The 18,306-nt window shown below is 49.7% G+C and overlaps 6 protein-coding genes across 6 annotated transcripts; 3 read left to right on the top strand and 3 right to left on the bottom strand.

Annotated features, from left to right (window-relative positions):
* Positions 1-1,873: 1,873 nt before the first annotated feature.
* Positions 1,874-2,563, top strand: LRP88_12196 (uncharacterized protein; the record flags this gene model as incomplete). Its single annotated transcript, XM_083248591.1, has 1 exon — positions 1,874-2,563. One exon carries the CDS (start codon positions 1,874-1,876, stop codon positions 2,561-2,563), a length of 690 nt encoding a protein of 229 aa, XP_083096021.1.
* Positions 2,564-4,856: 2,293 nt separating this feature from the next.
* Positions 4,857-6,765, bottom strand: LRP88_12195 (uncharacterized protein; the record flags this gene model as incomplete). The annotated part of the gene is made up of 5 exons (XM_083248590.1): positions 4,857-5,718; positions 5,779-5,862; positions 5,913-5,998; positions 6,074-6,211; positions 6,262-6,765. 5 exons carry the CDS (start codon positions 6,763-6,765, stop codon positions 4,857-4,859), a joined length of 1,674 nt encoding a protein of 557 aa, XP_083096020.1.
* Positions 6,766-7,518: 753 nt separating this feature from the next.
* Positions 7,519-9,752, bottom strand: LRP88_12194 (heterokaryon incompatibility protein-domain-containing protein; the record flags this gene model as incomplete). The annotated part of the gene is made up of 2 exons (XM_083248589.1): positions 7,519-9,323; positions 9,374-9,752. 2 exons carry the CDS (start codon positions 9,750-9,752, stop codon positions 7,519-7,521), a joined length of 2,184 nt encoding a protein of 727 aa, XP_083096019.1.
* A 1,158-nt stretch (positions 9,753-10,910) lies between these two features.
* On the top strand, positions 10,911-11,354 carry LRP88_12193 (Clr5 domain-containing protein; the record flags this gene model as incomplete). Its single annotated transcript, XM_083248588.1, has 4 exons — positions 10,911-11,026; positions 11,082-11,152; positions 11,217-11,257; positions 11,334-11,354. The coding sequence occupies 4 exons, from the start codon at positions 10,911-10,913 to the stop codon at positions 11,352-11,354; spliced, it is 249 nt and encodes an 82-aa protein (XP_083096018.1).
* A 3,602-nt stretch (positions 11,355-14,956) lies between these two features.
* On the bottom strand, positions 14,957-16,516 carry LRP88_12192 (uncharacterized protein; the record flags this gene model as incomplete). The annotated part of the gene is made up of 1 exon (XM_083248587.1): positions 14,957-16,516. One exon carries the CDS (start codon positions 16,514-16,516, stop codon positions 14,957-14,959), a length of 1,560 nt encoding a protein of 519 aa, XP_083096017.1.
* Positions 16,517-17,168: 652 nt separating this feature from the next.
* On the top strand, positions 17,169-18,306 carry LRP88_12191 (uncharacterized protein; the record flags this gene model as incomplete). The annotated part of the gene is made up of 2 exons (XM_083248586.1): positions 17,169-17,498; positions 17,554-18,306. The coding sequence occupies 2 exons, from the start codon at positions 17,169-17,171 to the stop codon at positions 18,304-18,306; spliced, it is 1,083 nt and encodes a 360-aa protein (XP_083096016.1).

The raw sequence follows: 18,306 nt of genomic DNA, 5'->3' as shown, positions 1-18,306 counted from the left end.
GACAACTACGACCAGATGGTCAAGGGAGTACCCTCGCCCCAGCTGCCTCAGTTATACCAAGACGCACTCTACGTGACTCGCAGCCTGGGCGTACGATACCTCTGGATCGATTCCCTCTGCATCATACAAAAAGGCGACAATCTCGCTGACTGGAATCACGAGGTGACCCTCATGAGCGAAGTCTACTCCAGGTCGCTATGCAACATCTCTGCAAGCGCCGCCCCAGACGCCACTCGCTCTTTGTTCAACACTCGAGATCTGGACACATGCTTTCCCGAAACGATAGAATGCACCTTTAACGGAATCACCTCTCGTTATTTAATATCCGAGGATCGATATTGGGACACCGAAGTTCCACGATCGTTGGTAAATACACGAGCATGGGTTCTTCAAGAACGTCTTCTAGCCGATCGCGTCTTGCATGTCGGCAAACGTCACTTAGTATGGGAATGTAAAGAGACACTTGCGTCAGATGCCTACCCCGAGGGCTTACCTCGCGGTGGCACGTCCTCTGACTTGAGTCTTAAGGGGATGTTTCCACGTCCAGGTTTATCGAGCCGAGAGTACAGGCATATCTGGCAGATAATTGTCTATCTTTACGCGAACTGTAAACTCACCTTCCCCGGTGACAGACTAGTCGCCCTCTCCGCTCTGGCAAGGACCATGGGAAGCTTTTTGCAAGAAGAGTACGTCTCTGGCATGTGGCGTGATGACTTGGAGCTAGACTTGCTTTGGTGTATTGACGGCTTCTTTGGAGCTTCAACACCAACGACCTACAGAGCTCCTACTTGGTCATGGGTGGCATCAGTAGGACATCTATTCCCGGCCGACCCTTGGACGGACGGTCAGTCGCTCATCAAAGTGGAAAAAGTACATCTGGACTATGTCACTGAGGACACATGGGGTATGCTGCGAGGCGGATGGCTTCATCTACGCGGCCATCTAAACAAGTTGTCACTGATTGGCCCAGACAACTGGAAGATGGTGGTGAATGATGTCCAAGTCGAAGTGGTGACGAAGAACGACATGCAGCTAAAAATCTACCTCGATACTCCAAACGACGAGAGGGATAAGGACTCCCAGGCAAATTTGTACCGCATGTTGGCACGGAGGACTACAAATAAGTACGAAGATGTCGTCTTTGTCTTGTTGTTGGAGTTGGTCGATGGCGAGAGTGGCACATTCAAGCGCAAGGCAACTTTTATAAGGCCTAGCAAGGGAGAGGATGAATTTCCTTGTTTGGAGTATGTAGATGGGCAGCATTTGATATGCATCATCTAGGTGCATTTGGAGGCCCCTGTTGGCACTGCCTCGATCTGTGCGCAGCATGATCATTTCAAGAGTGTAATCATAGCCACTCGGCCCTTTTTCCTCGCTTCTCAGTTTTATACTGGGTGTTAATTTTTGTTGTTATCTACAATATTAGGTTAAGTATGGCACTGCCTCAAACCTCAACATTCCCCAAGTCTTGCCGTATCCAGATGGTTGGGCTCAGTCCACCCCTCGTATCCTGCTGCTGTTCTGGATGAAAAGATTTTGTCGTCCGTTGTTGATGCCAATCATTGGCACTTTTCTCGTGAGAAACGGAATGGTATAGGTTTTAGAAATAGGTATTCCAATGAAGACCACCAGTGACGGTAAGTGACAGAGATGTTTAGAGGTCACGCATCTTCAAACTCTCATGGCCGTGTGACTAGATATCAAGATTCTATCCTGTTGATCCTCACTAGGCAACAATAAACAACAAACGGATTATTAAGAGCCGCTCATAAATATGAGGCTCTCCCCCGTTCATCCGCACTGAGATTTCTGACCATTCCCCCACCTATCACATCATTTCCGGGCTCACATTGATAACCACAGCACGACCACAATGAACACAACAACAAACACAACTCTTCTGGAGGACATCCAGAAGCTTCAAGGTGAACCATTCGGTGAAAGCCTGACCACGAATACTTTCTGGATATTTCTATTCCTCATCTTGTTCAACCTCGTCTGGACACTCTGGCAGTTGGACGACCGCGCCTTCTGGAAGTCGGTCGACTGTTCAACACAGAACAATGACCCAGCAAGCGATGATATCCTTGAGTCGGCACGTCTAGACTTTATGTCGCGAAACATCACATCACGGAACGTCCAGTGCCTTGCTGTCACCTTCTCCAGCTTCCTTCTCCTGACACAGCTCGTCGAAGGCTACTGGGTGTTGCAGCTGTTTGCTGGGATTACCGTCAAAAGGTTCACCGAGCGGAGTGAAGCGACCTCTGACATCAATCCCGCTGTCTTGCGCTACATCTTCAATCTCCCTGCAATCGCCTTGTTGTTAATCATGTGGATCGGAATCCTCGGTTTTAGCGCTGTCATACTTGATGTCCAGTGGAGATACAGCAAGGGGCTTCTCATGCTCAAGATCAAGGACCAGAACAATGGACATTGCCAAAGCCGGAAGTACCCAGCAGAGACTGGAAAGGAGGAGAACGGCAGCGAGGTTGATCTAGAATCTGGCTTGTTTATGGTGGATAAGGAAGTTCCGGGGAATCTTTTCGGAACGACATATCGATGAATTTTCGCGAACCGTTTGGGCTAGTCAAGTTCCCATGCGAGGGAATCGGCAGAAATGGCATTGGGGTTTAGAAAGAAGAATCAACGGGTTGGCATCTGCTCAATAACTGGTAACGCTCAGGATGAAAAAAATGAGGGCACGTTAATGAAAGGAAAGGAAACGAAGAATAGTCTTGGGCGTTGTTAAGAATGGGAACCAAAAAAGAATTGTTTCTAGGTGAATAGAAAAAGGGCTTTTTTTTTACCCGAGTTCCATCCATTTTCAGATCTTTGATCATTAAGCCGCTTATTAGCTCTAACAGCAGTCTTGAATTACATCCTTACGGAGTTTTATGGTTTTGAGATTGGGTTTTGATGCTATCGTGTGTTGATGGCTGTCTTTCGCTGTTGTGGCTGAGGCCTCCATTGGAGAACGTCATTGATGATAGCAATCGGATCACGTTGAGGTGCCATGCAACTTAAAACTCATATGACTCCATCTCAACAGTTAACCAGGAAGTTTATACTCACCAGGCAGCAATAGACAGATATCTATAAGTATGGGACTCCTACCCGTCCATCCCTCAGGCTGGCTCCAGTCTTTTCTCAACTACTTTCACATCATATCCAAACTCACGTACGCTCTTGACGTCCAAGATGAACGACACAACTTCGGAAGCTCCTCAGGTGGTCCAAGACCCACGGACTGAATACTTGTACAGCCCTATTTTCTGGGTTTTCTTGTTCTTTATTCTCGCCAACCTCGTCTTTCAGCTCTGCCTCTCACAACCTCCAAAGCGTCCAGAGGATCCCGTCCACGATACTAGCACGCACAACCATGCCACTGTCGACCATCCTGAGGGGACCAAAACGGCAATATCAGCTCACGGCGAATCGGTCGATGCCAACTCATCCTCGTCAACCGAAACTTGCTCCTGTGAATCCCAAACACTTTTCTGGTGGAAACCACTGAGCCCGGCGTTCACATCACGAAACACCCAATGCGTTGTCGTCATATTCTCTAGTCTCCTTCTTCTGGTTCAATTGATGGAAGGCTACTGGATTATGGAAACGCTTGCTCGCTTTACCAGCCAAGGCCCCGTGGATAACGAAGCCACTCCCGCCAAGCCCTTTGCTCTACTATTCCTTATCCTAAGCTGTCTCAGCTTTCTGTTCATTCTGCTCGCATGGGCGTTTCTTATCGTTGCCGGCGTTCTTTTGGTCATCAATCAGTACGATTTTATCAAGGCGGTTCTCGAAACCGGGATCGAAGAGCATCATGCAGGGTGCCAGTACGCGGCAAAGACGGAGGAAAGAGTGAGCGGGGATAAGGATAGTGATCTCGAACGGGGCACATATTCTCAGTTGGAGGTAATTTGGGAATCGCCCGCCGAATGAGAGATGAACATGTGGCTGATGGCCTCTTTTAGACTTGACAGTGATGATTACACCAATTCGGTGTTTTACAGCTTTGTGTTTTGATGCTGCTGTGTGTCTCTCAGTGTGTTCTTTGATCTCGTGTACGACCAAAACGTCATCGAAAAAGAAGAAAAATGCTTACGACAAGGAGAGACGGATGCTTATCTGGGAAGTTTAGCGTGCCCCTGGCTGTGCCTTATAAGGTAGTGAATACGTAGGAACTAGATTCTGTAATAATATCATTCTTCGACTTGATCCGTGTGATCTAGTAGACTGCGAGTTGCCTGGAAAGACTAGTAAAAGTTTCAATAGGTGCCGGAAGTCATCCACAAGGCGTTCATTGTAACTTGGCGGCTTCGACTTGGGGTGCTTGAAGACGAAGAGGAGGCCTTGACAGTAAAAGTAGAGAATGGACTAGACGTTCAAGTAGGCATAAAACAGAAAATAAAAGATTATTTTAGGTACTCTCGAACATGGAGAGCCAAAAATGGAGTGGTTTTTAGGTCTGCGGATAGAAGAGAATTTATAGGTTTTTAGGTGCGGAATTAAGGAAGAGATAACCACTCGCTTAGGTATGAGCACTCGGATGTGCTTTTAGGATGGGAGAGAAAGGATTGAACCTCCTTATAAAGGTACTTCAGACAGGCTGACCAACCCTGAGTTTAGAGGCCTCCATGGCGCAGCAGAATTTCCAACGAGAGGTCACTCCCTTCATGGGTCAATCAACAAGAAACTGAATAATAAATGCTCAATGGTAAATACTCTGATGAATCCGCTATTTAAAGTTCGTAATACATACAAGAAAACTATATACAAGAAGAGAATAATGAAACAGGCGTTGAGCCAAGACTATTAATCACATATAAAAAAAGTGGAACGGATTATCCACACACGCTTCAAACCAAAGAACGGACAAAGGTAGCAACCTTATTAGACACACGGCTCGTCAGAGTCACATCAGACTCTTCAGAGAAGCCACTTCGTGCAGTCTCGCTCGACCGTCTTCGAGACTGCATCTCCTTGATAAACTTGGGCCATGTGTTTGTTAGGACGAGATACTTGACATGGCTCTCTGCAGCGTCAAAGACTGCAGGGCCAAAGGTGCCAGGGATGTCACCAGTGTAGTGGGCTCGGATTGTGAGTGTTGGTGAACGGCTTGATCCTGATCCTGCAGAGGAAGGCATCTCAAAGGGCACGGCCGGGTCGATGCGGGCCTCGCCGTGCAGGATGCGTGTTGCCTTTTCGAAAATCTCCTCGAGGTACTTGAGGTCGGGTGACGAAAGGTTGAGGGGGAACTCAGCATCACGGGGGCTGATAAAGTCGGCGTAGATTTCGAGGGCGCGGTTGTATGCCTCCAGCGTTTGCTCCTTGGATGGATCAGCATACCACGAAGCCTTCCACCTTGCAAGCCGAGTGAGAAAGGCAATGTTCTCTCCGGAGAAATCACTCAAGGCTGAGAAATCCTGGAGTGGGCCGGGATTGTCATCGAGAACTTGGTTGAGTGCACCCATAGTGTATAACCGATCCCCCATGGCAGAGTCGGTGTAGTCTATTGGCTGACTCTTCTCGGTGATGCTCTGGGAGGGAGAATGCTTGCGGTCCAAGGAACGGGACGTCCTGAGGGTGGTGATCTGCGAGTCTGTCTCCCACCTGGCATTGTGCGCAGCGGCTCGCCTGGCCTGCGCCCATTGCTGGATGACCTGGCATGCAGGGACAAAGACTGTGAAGATCTCAAACATGAAGACGGAGAGGTGGATCCTGTAGTTGTCAGTGATGTTCTATCCCTGATGTCTTGTGTGATTGTCGGGGTGTACTCACCATTGACTAGGTGCAAAATACATGTTGACCTTGTTAAAGGCAGGCACGTAACTCGCAATCAAGAACATGGGTGTAGCATGGAGGCTGATAGATTGTAAGTGAATGTGAATCTAAAGGCACATAGAGAAACATACTTGGAGATGCAGCACCCAATGGTCTGCGTCCGCCATCCCATGGTATCACGAATACCCCAAGCTCGCCAGATGAGAATAGGAGCGACCTACAACATGTCAGTGATGAGCCCTTGGCCAACCGACACACTCACAATCCAAGTCCAGATAACCTGCCAGAGAACAGATGGCCACCATTCCCAACCGCGACCCAGATCGATTAACTGCTCTGGCAGCGTCGCCCCACGGATCTCAGTGCCTGGAATACCAAACGTAGGATGGTACTTGCGGCAAGCCAGCCACATACCGACAGTGAGAAGAACCTAACGATAGTCAGTATTGTACAAAGAATGATTAGTAAATAAATATTCACCTGGAAGATCATCCCGAAGCCAATGAAGATCATGATCCTCTTTGTATAGTTCATGTTCCTGAGTCGACACAGCCACGAACTGTGGGACCCATTACACCCCATACCAGCCCGCAGGTGAGGACTAGTAAACTGCTTCTGCAGCTTTGCAATATGAAGGAAACGAGTATTAGAAGCCTGGAAAAGAGCGATACCAAGCGGGAACCATATGCCCATGAAGAAATACTGAATATCGTATGCCAGGACCGTCGGCACAGTCGCACCAATGGGATACACGACCTGTCCGAGGACCCAGTAGCAGTGAAGGAACGCGATGGCGGAAAAGGAGAGTGGCATGCCTCGTAGTCTGAGGATAGGATTTTGACGGTTGGCTAGGCAAAATGCCATGCCGGAAAAGACAAGCGTGGTCCATACCACGCAGAAAGTAACATAAAAGACGCCCACCGAGTCCCAGTTGGGGGGACTCGGCGGCATGTTGTAAATGGTAAGAGCCGGAACCTTGTCCATTGTTGCTGCAAACAAAACAAGGTTTCGCCGGAGACAAAGCTTCAGGAAAGAAAAATTCCAGCGGCGAAGGTGAAGAGCTTTATTCTTGACAGCGGCGAAGGTTGTCTTACTCCCCTGTGCCCTGCATCTTGATGATCGACACCAGGACTCCCCCACTTGAACTAAGTCCCGGGTTCACTCTAAGACGGTGATCGACGTGTTAGTGCGCGATGGTCAAATCGCAGCGTCTGAGTGCAAAGCGAAAAAGGCCGCAAAAGCTTGGAATTTCCGAGACAACTCTACCGCCATAGGTCAAAGATCGACATCAGACACGGCACAGTAAACAAGTCAGGGGAAAAGCAAAGAGAGCAAAAACCCCAAATCATTCACAGCGTAGCATCCCGAGATCTAAAAAGCCAAGACCATCCTGCATCGCGACCCCTGCCAATCTCATATGGCGAAAGGCCCTATTGTGGGACGGAGATCAAAATATCCGGTCCCATGGCTGAGACCAAACAAGTATAAATCCCATCCACGGGTCAAGGGACAAGGGGAAATAAAAAGCAGGGTCCCCCAGATTAAAGCTGCTAGTTGGCTCTGTCAAGATCTGAGCCTGACATTGTCCCCATTTTGGCGTGACTTGGCAACTCTTGGCTCGTGAAATGATGCTATATCGTGGACCGAAAAATCTCGGACACAGCCTTTTTTCTTATTTCTATCCGTATATCCAATGACAGTTATTTATCCCATCTTGTGCAGCACTTGTGCCATGCATCAAATCACATACAGGCCTGTTTTCTGCGAATCACGCTCATGCTCCCAAGCATTGGTCATATAATTCCTTATGAACCCGACCCGCTGGTACACATGCTCATACCCTCGGACCTCTTCCGGCTGGTCTCCCCGGGCCTCCGCATCCGCTTTGACCAGGACAAGGGCCGAATCGTCATCATAGGCGTTCCTCGTGGTCGGACGGCGACAGAATCTGAGACAGTACACCACTTTATCCGGCAGATTACGCAACCGAGACAGGTTGTCGGGCCTTTCAAGCTCCTTCTTGGTCTCGTGGCCTTTCTTCTCTAGCCAGACGGTTTTGCCTCTGATGGAGAAGGTGAGGGGCATGATGCGACCTGTGAGGAATATATAGCCCGATGTCACTGCTCCAAGCGGGTTATTTTCTTTCTTGGGCTGGCAATCGGTGCGGCTCAGGTCGACGTCCACAAAGTACGTGTCGTCGATGAAGCTCTCGACGCCCCATGTGACACCTCGCTGAACACTCAGCCAGCTCCAACTAGGAACGATGTACTCTGGTTTCTCGCTGGGTTGCTTTTCGTCGGGTTCCTCCTCAGGTTCCGCCTCATCAGGCATCCAGCGCAAATGGTTCAGCAGATCCTTCTCCCACAGACCCGCGAGGTACTTCCCCGTCAAACCGTTACGCCACTCGTGAGCCAACCCAGCCACGGCGGGTAAACCGTCTGTTCTTTTCGTGATCTGCTTCTGGGAATACTGAACAATCAGGTCGCGCCATAGTTCGTGATGTTGATCAAACTCTGTGTCCTCTCCCTTACGAGGGTTAGTCAACCATGTCCGACCGGCCCTGAGACTCTTGGTCCCAGTGATGTACTTGTGTCCCGTCTTCATAATACGGCGAGCGGGTATCAACGGGTCTTCATCGTGTTTTTCCAAGGCTCCACACTCGCACTCCATCGAAGAGAGGCAGTCAAAGACAATCTCGTTCTTGGTGTAGTGGAGGACCCGTGTCGCCAGCAACCTTTCTTGGAAACACCAAGCTCGAGTCATCAGAGGGTGATCCTGAACATCAGTCTGTTGCGTACCGACGATGGGATTCGACGAGCCTTTGGCCATGTTATGTTCGACGTTCCACCCAAACACGCTGTGTTGAAGGGTCTTTCGACCATAGACTTCCCAGGTCTTGCCATCCGGAAAGGTTCCAGAAACCGTCACATACGGATCCCTTTTGAATAGACAGCCCCCGCTGCCATCCACCGAACCAGTCGCAGAGAGTACCAGTTCTGCCCCATTGTAGATGGAAGCCATCTTGGCTGCCTCAGTTTGCCAATCATCATCATCATCTTGAATGATGCAAAGTGAGTCGATCCAAATGTAGCGAATTCCCAGTTTCCTCGAGATTGTGACTGCATCCTGGAACGTCTTGGCCATCGACTCAAACGGGATGTTCCTCTTCCGCTCATCAATAGTCGCTTTCTTTGAGACCAAATGCTGAGTCTTTCCCCAACAATGAGACAGCGCAATATACGGCTCGTCAATCCTCTCGGCGGGATTATCCCGTTCAAAAACGTGGATCCCGTCGTTTGACTCGGGGCCAATATCGATGACTCGTTTCGGAAGGTCTCGTGTTATCTTGGCCTCAGCTTCCGAACAGACGGCGTGTTCCGTCTTGCATATTTTGATCCATCTCTTGATCCTGTCAAAAGATGATTCAGACGCAGGGTCCAACTCGACGTGCCTGGCACGGCCGCCAAGCTCCGATGGTAAACTCCAGTCTGGCTTTTCGATAGTCATGCATGGCCCAATGGTTGGCCACGGGCATAGAGAGCCTAAGCATCACGAATCAGTATCAGATCAACATAGGGTTTGCCTGACTCACCTGGCAGAGTGTACAACTCGTAACTTTCGATAACATCCCAATCTCCTCCCTGTCCATCCGAGAACATGTCAAAGTCATCCGGCGGATCTCCCCTCACAAGCTTAACCCTCATTGCATTCCCCTTACAGAAAATAATTTCCAACCAAAGCTCGGGGTCGTGAAAGTCCAAGGTCCCGTTGGTGAGCTTGTTCAAGACCTCTGTCAGCAATAAACAGGACACACAACCCGATGCCCTTGATTCCGGAATGTCGGGGAGGTAAACTTGGATCTGCCATGAGGCATAATCTATGCGTCCAGAGCTTGCCCAGGTCGGGGCCTTATCGACACTCCCCTCCTTGGCTGCTTTGGCCGCGTTGGTGAAGCCAGAGTGCTCGTGCATCGAGATACCCGGGAGCGGAACAGCCGTGGTAGCTGAGCCGGCGTAAAGGTTCCAGCAAGTTCGGCATAGCTTCGGATCCCGTCTGATCTCGTCTTCGGTGTCCCCCAGAGGAAATGGCGACTCGGAAAGGTTGAGTGAGGACATTTCCATGTGGATTTAACCCCGCAGTAGCAATCCGTGCTGTAGGGTGGCTCGAGCTATGAGACAATCTGGTGCTCGAGTGAGGGCATTCAAATAAACAAGACAGCTTGCGGGGTCAGCATAAAAGAGGAGCAAAGGGAAGATGCTCGTCGCATGGTCATTTCTGTTCCGGCCCCCAAAGTCATGTGATGACATGGGTTGTGAGGGTCTCTCTCCGCTGTTCAGCTGAAACCGCGCGAAGCCTTCGCTGTGTCAATTGTCATCTGAAGGGCTGTCCATGCCCCTACCTGTATTCTTTCCCTCTTCTCAAGTGATATTCGTTATTTTTTCAATCAGGTGAAATTCCAATATTCAGTGCCCAGGTAGAGGTGCATAACACTCACTCGAAGCCATCACCACCGGATGTCTGTCTTTGCCAAGCAATGATGCAGCACGCTTTCCTGTCCTGGCTTCTTCCCTCCAGTCCAACGGAGATAAGCTACCCATTGTTCTTCGTCGCCTCGTTCATTCATGCCATGGAATGTGCCCAATTGTAATCCTCAACGAGCCCAAAGTCCGGCCTCGTCAAGACCTGTCCTCAGTGAACGCCTTGCAAGGGCCCCAAAAAAACGACCAAATGGCCACCTCGGAGCCTGACTAAGATACATGCAGTCAGGTACCGAGGCTTACGCGATCAAAAGACCCTCAAGTCCTTGTGTTGGCTGCATGAATTCAGCCTCACCGACAGCGGGTGACCAAAAGGCCCCTCTTCAGGATGGTAAAAGTGCAGAAAAAAAGGCAACCAAGCAGGTCGCCTTGACCAAAAGGCCCAATAAATGTTATCCACGCAGAGCCTGCACTGATTAAATACATGTTTTGACCACAATGACAAGACCGTCTGCTAGATTATAAAGAGTCTCATCTGTTCTACTGTAAGATGCCATTGTCCTCCATCGAGAACCACATAAACACTGAAACCAGCCCACTGAGTCTCACCACCTTTCTCTTATCTACTCATCTTGTCCAACTTCCTTCAACATGGCAATTGACTGGAAGCCGTACGAACGAGAAGTCAACCACTGGTACCTTGACGAGGGCCAAACCGCCAACGAGGTCATTCAACTTCTCCTTGGGAAGTACAACTTGGCAGTCACGTAAGTATTTCGATCAGCACATCACAAAACACGGTTGAACCTAACCTCGACGCAGACCCAGACAGTTCAAAGCAAAGTTCGGTGGTTGCAAGAAGGTGTTTGCGCTGGTGGACTCTTCGGGGAGGTGTAAGTACTTCTCCCCTAGCAGCCGTTGCGCATCGCTCGGCTTGGTGACATCCTTTTCTGACAGTCGACAACCCCGTCACAACATCCTACGTTTATAGAACGCACGTATTTGCACATTTTCTGGACCAAAACTACCAATTTTCTATACTACTTCATTATCTCAATACGCATAACCCGCTAGATCGACTATCACGAGACGTAGCCTCGTCACTACGATCAGATTCATCCTACACTTCTACCAACAACAAACCCGGAACGATAAGGTACGTAGAGTCGGCTACCTAACCGTCACATGGAGGACAGCTTCGGGTGATAGACAGGGGCCGTCAAGAGTGGGGGAAAGGGCTTATGATTCAGGTTTGAAGAAGGGTGCTGCGCTTCGTCTAACGCGACGCGCGCGACGCACGGAATCCGGCTGAAGCAATCGTCCTGTCCTTGCTCCATTAGGCTATATTGACCCCTGCGGATGGGGATTATCCTCCACTGTGAGCCAATCTGTTACGTCGTGTTTAATTCGCTGAAATCTCATTCCTGAAGCTCGTTTAGCGTAGGTCTTCGTTTAACTTCTAGTCGGCGGTGATGGAGCGGCAAGGTTTGCTAAAAGGCCATGTTTATATCACAGGGTTTGACTGCTTGTTCATTGTCGCTGGTATAAGGGGGACGGTCTGTCGATGGTGTCGAACAGTCTGGCAGCCTCATCAAGTCATGATTGCCCCGATGGTAGTTTATGGATGTCAGAATGCCTGCCTGAGTTAGCCAATGACGACGAGGACACAGACATGGTGTTGTGGCACGATCTTACCAGAGCATCAGTTGCCACGTTATTAACGGTTGAATTTGTCAGCGTCCCTCCATAGATAAACAAGGACAGCACCACCGTAATACAGGACCTGATGGCAAATCAGCTCTGCTAATTCCAGTCAATAAACAAATCGTTCTATCGATATTCCCCTGACATCATCAATATGGTCAAGGTCGCCATTGCTGGCATTGGAGGTTGTATGAGCTGGTCCGATATGTATCTCAATAAGACTGACGGATTTCTAGAATTGGCCCAAGAGCTCATCAAGGTGCTTCTGAAAGGAGGTCGACATGAAATCACAGCATTGTCACGCAAGGCAAGTCAACAACGGCTCGTGTTAGAGTTCTGCTTCTCATTTTATCTGCTTCACAGGACTCGCCCCCGAACATCCCACCGGGATTGAGCTGGTCCAAGGTCGATTACAATGATAAGCCACAGTTGGCTCGGACTTTAAGAGGCTTTGATGCTGTTTTATCGTTTATTTTGGTGTTCTCAGATGAGGCATATCGGGCTCAGCTCAACTTGATTGATGCAGCTATTGAAGCCGGCGTTAAGAGATTTGCTCCAAGTGAATGGTCAATGTAAGTTAGCCAAACGGAAATTCGTTGTTCGTTACCATCAAGTTGATATGCTGATTCCGGAGCCGTTGGTTTGTGCTGGACCACTATCCAATGTACAGCTACAAGCTTCAAACGAGGCAGTACTTGGAACATTTGAACAGAGATGGCAAGGTGCGTATACCGAAGTTGTAGTTGCTAAACAAAGTGAGTCTAAAAGCACAAGGTTCTCGAGTACAGTTTATTCACTCCAGGAATTTTCATGGACTACCTTGGCCCACCGGAGAAATTAAATCAGAAGAACCTCTCGTATAGTGGGCTATTTATCGACTTTGAGAAATGCCGCGCTATTCTTCCCGAACACACTGGCGCCCTTATTTCATTCGTTGCAGTTGACGACTTAATCGCAGTCGTAAACGAAGCCTTGGAGTTTGACAGTGATTGGCCTGTCATCGGTGGCATTTCTGGCAGTAGACTGACTATCTCTGACCTCGTTCAGCTTGGCGAGACAATTCGAGGTGTGTTATTTTGGGAAGAGGGTTGGCCATATTTATTTTCATGCACTAATATATCTCGGTGTAGGTGAGAAATTCACAGTCGAAGTGGTTGGTCGGCACGATCTCCAGCTAGGCAAACTTGGGACGTCTTGGATACCTGGCTCTCACCATTCTGGTACTTCTAGTCAACAGCAATTGACGATGGAGCAAATGACAGCATATACGCTCTTAGCAATTCCTGATGGGCATTGGAACCTCTCGGATGAATGGAACAAGCTTCTGCCAGCGCACAAGTTCTTGGATATTGAGACATTTCTAAGAGAAGCTTGGAGCGATCAGGGCCAATGAAACACAAGACTGCGTGTATGCCAGCGAAGATGCGAGCCAGCTGCGAAGTGTCTTCGTATGTCGTCTGCACCCACTGAACCCCGCAGATAGTGGGCATTGAGGAAAGGTCCTAGAGTTCTCAATTAGACTGGTTCGTGCTGAATGTTTTGTTTACGTGCACTTCTAATTAACGCAATGATGTTGTGGTTCCCGGTTGCAACGAGCTTATCAAGAATCTCACGCCCGACCTCTAAACGCGTCTGTTTTAACTTAGTATTCTTGATCAGGCAGAATATGACTTACGGCTTGAGGCAGCGACTGCAGAAATGTCCAATCGAAGGACTGGCGATTCGGAGGCCATCGGGATAATGTAGTCTCGATACAAAGTCTTGCCTGTATCAATCCACACCATGAGCCGAGCGATGTGGTCCATGTAATAGCGGCTTAACTCATCCCACAAGGCTTGGGGAAGGTCGGATGTCGGAGTATCGCTATGGGGCTGTTTAGCCGGGATGTTATTGATAACGCGATTTGTCTGGGGCACAGCGTAGTTGTCTAGAAAGGTAGCTTGCAGGCCCCTCAGCCGGCCCCGAGTTGCAACGTCGTTCACCCACTGCACCTGTGGGCCGTAGCCCGGGCACCGGTAACCTTCCCTGCCGCATTTTCAGACATCCTTGGGGAGCTCGGTCACATTTAATGCGCCGTTTTTGGCATGTGCCGCAGTCGTCCTGCGAGACTAGATGTCCGTCTGCTTCATACCGCAAGGGTTTGGTGTTGTTTAATGTGCTTTCCATTTGTGTCTGCCTGGAGGAATGCCTTCGAAGATCGAAGAAAGTTTCCCTCAGCGGACAGGCAAAGCAGTGAGCGGGTGCTGCGGCAAAACTTCACGTGATTAAGCGCATGGCCCAATTGCCCCATTCACGTCTGATTTCATAAAGCAAGTCTGTATCATGCTTTCTTTCATCCATTTCTGCCGTTCATCTCATAGAGCGTCTTCATTAGTTTTCGCCAGCGACATGTCTTTTCTACTATTTGTCTAGAAATTAGTGTTTGAGTCGTAGTATCACTGAATACGAGCAATCGTGTTGTCTACCCCCCCAGCGTCTGCTATGCTTCCTGCCGAGATTCTACTAGTACTTCTTTAAACCGGCCGTGGCTTTTGGTCATCTCTTACGATCAGTAAAGGGGTCTGGGCTATTATTTAGGGCCAGCTGCGTCTCCTACATCGGCTCTCTGACATTTGGAACTTAGGCAGGAGCGCCTTTAGTCAGTGAAAGCTCACTGCATGGAGTCATAATGGGGATCCGTAGAAGAGTTCAGGTCTTCTAACGAGTGATAGGCAAGATAGACAGTTCTTGCTGGTCTTGCACGGAGCGATAACATAAAAATGTCTTGGTGATGTTCGATGCCAGCCCCAATATGACCAGTAGAAGTTGATCATAGTTGGATTGGGACCAGTCCGAACAGCTGAAACAGCACGAGCGTGTAGATCTAACAGCTTCAACCACTTTTGATCCATTCTCAGCATCATTTTAGAAACTAGATATGGTATAGTTTGAGGTTGAGAAGGCAGCTTAGGCCTCAGCCTTCAAATACATGTATTTGAGGTTCCGTCAACATGTCAATTCTTGCCCTCGGTGCTCTCGCAGTGATAAGATTCGGCGTGCTCTGCACCCTGAGTTTTGGCCTCCACTGCCTCATGCACTTCCATCCGAGCCAGCTGCGTAGCCTCCTTCCAGGACATATCTTCCCCACCCTCGTACTTGATTTGAAAGAGACGGTCGACCTGCTCGAGCGATAATTTTGCCGTCTCCACGTAGAAGAACCACACGATTGGGACGAAGACAAAATTGAAAATGCCATACATCAGGTAGTACTTCCACCCAATCGTATCAATCGCCACAGGGGTTACCACAACTACCAGGTAGACGCAAGTCCAATTGACTGCAGTAGCGATAGATGTACCGGTATTGCGCATTCGTTGTGCATTGATCTCGGCAGGATACATGAAGGGAATAGAGAGTAAAGACATGCCATAAAAGACGTAATAAAGGAAGATGAAGGTAACAGCCAGAATTGACATGGCCCTGTTGCTGTCGTCGGCGCTGGGTCCGCCATAACGCAGTCCAACTGCCACAAGGGTGAAGCAGACACCACTGCAGCCAACCCCCATGATCATCAGACGTCGACGACCGACTCGATCGATCAGGAAGGCGGCCAAAGCACCCCAAAACATAAGCTGCATAGAGTCGACAGCTGAGAGGATAAGGGCTAGCCGGTCCGACATGCCAAAAGACCGGACGAGCACAACGGGTAGATAATAGGCAATGACGTTTACGCCTCCAATCTGCTGGAATACCGACGTGCCGGCGCCAAGCAGGATACGGCGTAGCGTCTGTTGTTCGCCGTTGCGGAATATCTCCTTTACCGTCACAGCGTCTTGAACTGCAGCCTCGTGGCGAACGGATGTCACAAGACGACTAATTTCCTCAACGACAGACGCGTCAGTCTCGGGTTTGGCTGCGAGGCGTGCCAAGATAGTTTGTGCCTCCCCAGTGCGGTCACGCATAACGAGCCATCGGGGTGACTCTGGAGCCACACACACCAGACACATGGTGACCAGGGCGAAGAAGCACTGAAAAGCCAATGGGAAGCGCCAGGATACGGGGTTGTCCGGGATGTACGTGAAGCCAAGGTTCATCCAGTTGGTGAGGGCGATTCCAAAGATATTGGTGACCATTTGAAGGACAATCAGCTTGCCGCGGTGTTCGGGCTTAGCCGTCTCAGACTGCCAAACAGGAATGGCGATGGTATTCATGCCATTGCCTACGCCGGCTATAATGCGACCAAGAATCATAGGCGCCAGAGAGTATGAAGCAGTCTGCATAATACCGCCGATGATGAGGATAATGCAGCCCGCAAGAATTGACCGCCGACGACCGATCTTGTCGCCGATAAAAATAGATAGCAGTGTACCCATAATGCAGCCGATATCGTAGGTGGCTACGATCTGGCCCTGGATAGTTGAGCTTGGGTTGTTGAACGTCTTCAGAAAGGTCCGGTTGCTCAGAAGACCGCCAAAGACGCCCTGGTCGTATCCAAAAAGGAGAAAACCGCTGCCACAAGCCGCTGTGATACGGTAGCGGAGGGCGTTGCCTTCATTTCCGAAGAGCCGAGGCATGGTTTGGGTGAGAAATGATAAATCAAGGCCGTGGGTAGGTGTGAAAGGGAGGCTGAATGAGTATTGTAGACAGAGAAGGGGCTGACTAGAGGAAGATCGGCTTCTTATAGATGAGCGTGTAGTCCGGGCCTAAGATACTTGCCCTGGGTAGGGAAGCCAGTGTTGTCAGCCGGAGAGCTGGTACCTCCCGTTTCCCCCTCCCCAGCTTTCTCCAGGTTCCCCATGGGGCTCGCTCGCTGCGGAGAATTTGACAAAACCTTGGCCCGGTGACGCTAAGTTCGTATTGGGCATAAGGTAGTAAATTTGTACGCTGCTTGTGTCTGGGGAGGTGTGGAGAAATTCCCCGTGCCTGGGGATCAAATGGAACCCTTACAGCCATCCCATGACTCGTGTGGGGAAACCTTGGGGTCAGGTAGGATCTCCACCACCGCGGCTATATGGTTACATGTAGGCTCCATGGTAAATGCTACGTGTATCAATCTAGGCTTTGCGTTTTTACTCACGGAGACTACGCCGTTGTATTAGCGCAATGTGGGTCCAACAGAGCATGTTGTCACATCCATGGCACGCATTCAAATGCACCGCGATTCAGCACATTTCCCAGAGATCAAACGCACCACGACAGATCTGATAGTGTGAAGAGAAACACACAATGACAACACCAATCAAGCTGAAGGTGGGAGTAGTTGGCATTGGCCGTATGGGCCAGTCGCATGCTCTTAACCTGCTTCACAAGACACCTCGTGCTGATTTGCTATGCGCCTGTTCGCCAGCAGAGCAGGATCTCAGATGGGGGAGGGAGCATCTGGCACCCCATGGGGTCAAATTATACGCTACCTTTGATGAGATGATTGAGACACCGGGCCTTCAGGCCATTGTCATCGCCTCGTTGTCTGCCCTACACGCCGAACAGACAAAGGCAGCGCTCGGCAGGGGCATTCACGTCCTCTGCGAGAAGCCCGTCTGTACTACAGTGAAGGAGGTAAGGGAGATGACCACGGATGATTTGGCGAGTAGTCTGACTGATAATCAAATAGCTTGAGGATATTATCCAACGTGTCGAGGCGAATCCCCAAACAAACCTGATGGTTGGATTTGTGAGGCGTTTTGACGAAAGCTACCAGGACGCCCTCGCCAAGATCGAAGGAGGGGGGATTGGAAAGCCACTTATCTACCGGTCGCAACAATGTGAGAAGGGAGATACCGGCCCTTTCTTCAAGGGGTACCTTAGGAACTCTGGCGGTATCTTTGTCGACTCAATCATCCATGATATCGATCTCGCATTGATGTTCCTCGGAGGCGATAACTGTATTCCAAAGTCCGTGTCAGCGGTTGGAATAAACGCTGTGCACACAGATCTCGATGATCTTGGAGATGCTGACAATGCTGTGGGAACGTGCGAGTTTTGGGACGGCCAGTTTGCCTTCTTCTATAACTCACGAATCGCCGCGCATGGATACGACAGTCAGAGTGAAGTATTTGGCACCTCTGGAAAGGTATCGGTGAACCTCACGTCGCGAAGAAATCGAGTCGAACTTTGTGATGGGGACGGCTTCATCAAGAGCGATCCGACACCGTCGTGGTACGATCGCTACAAGGATGCTTTCGTGTCGGAGGTGAATGGATGGGTTAACGCGATCTTGGATGGAGCACCGATGCCCATCCCTTTGAGATCGTCCTTGACGAGCCTCGTAATTGCTACGTCGCTGCAGGAGAGTCTCAAGACAGGCCAGAAGATCCAGTTTGACCGCTCTGGAAAGCCACTGGAGTTGCCTTATCTTAGATTGTAG

The sequence above is a fragment of the Fusarium phalaenopsidis genome (genome assembly GCF_050370095.1).
Source record: "Fusarium phalaenopsidis strain FUZ10S chromosome Unknown contig_32316, whole genome shotgun sequence".
NCBI lineage: Eukaryota > Fungi > Ascomycota > Sordariomycetes > Hypocreales > Nectriaceae > Fusarium > Fusarium phalaenopsidis.
This window is presented reverse-complemented; position numbering and strand designations above follow the sequence as displayed.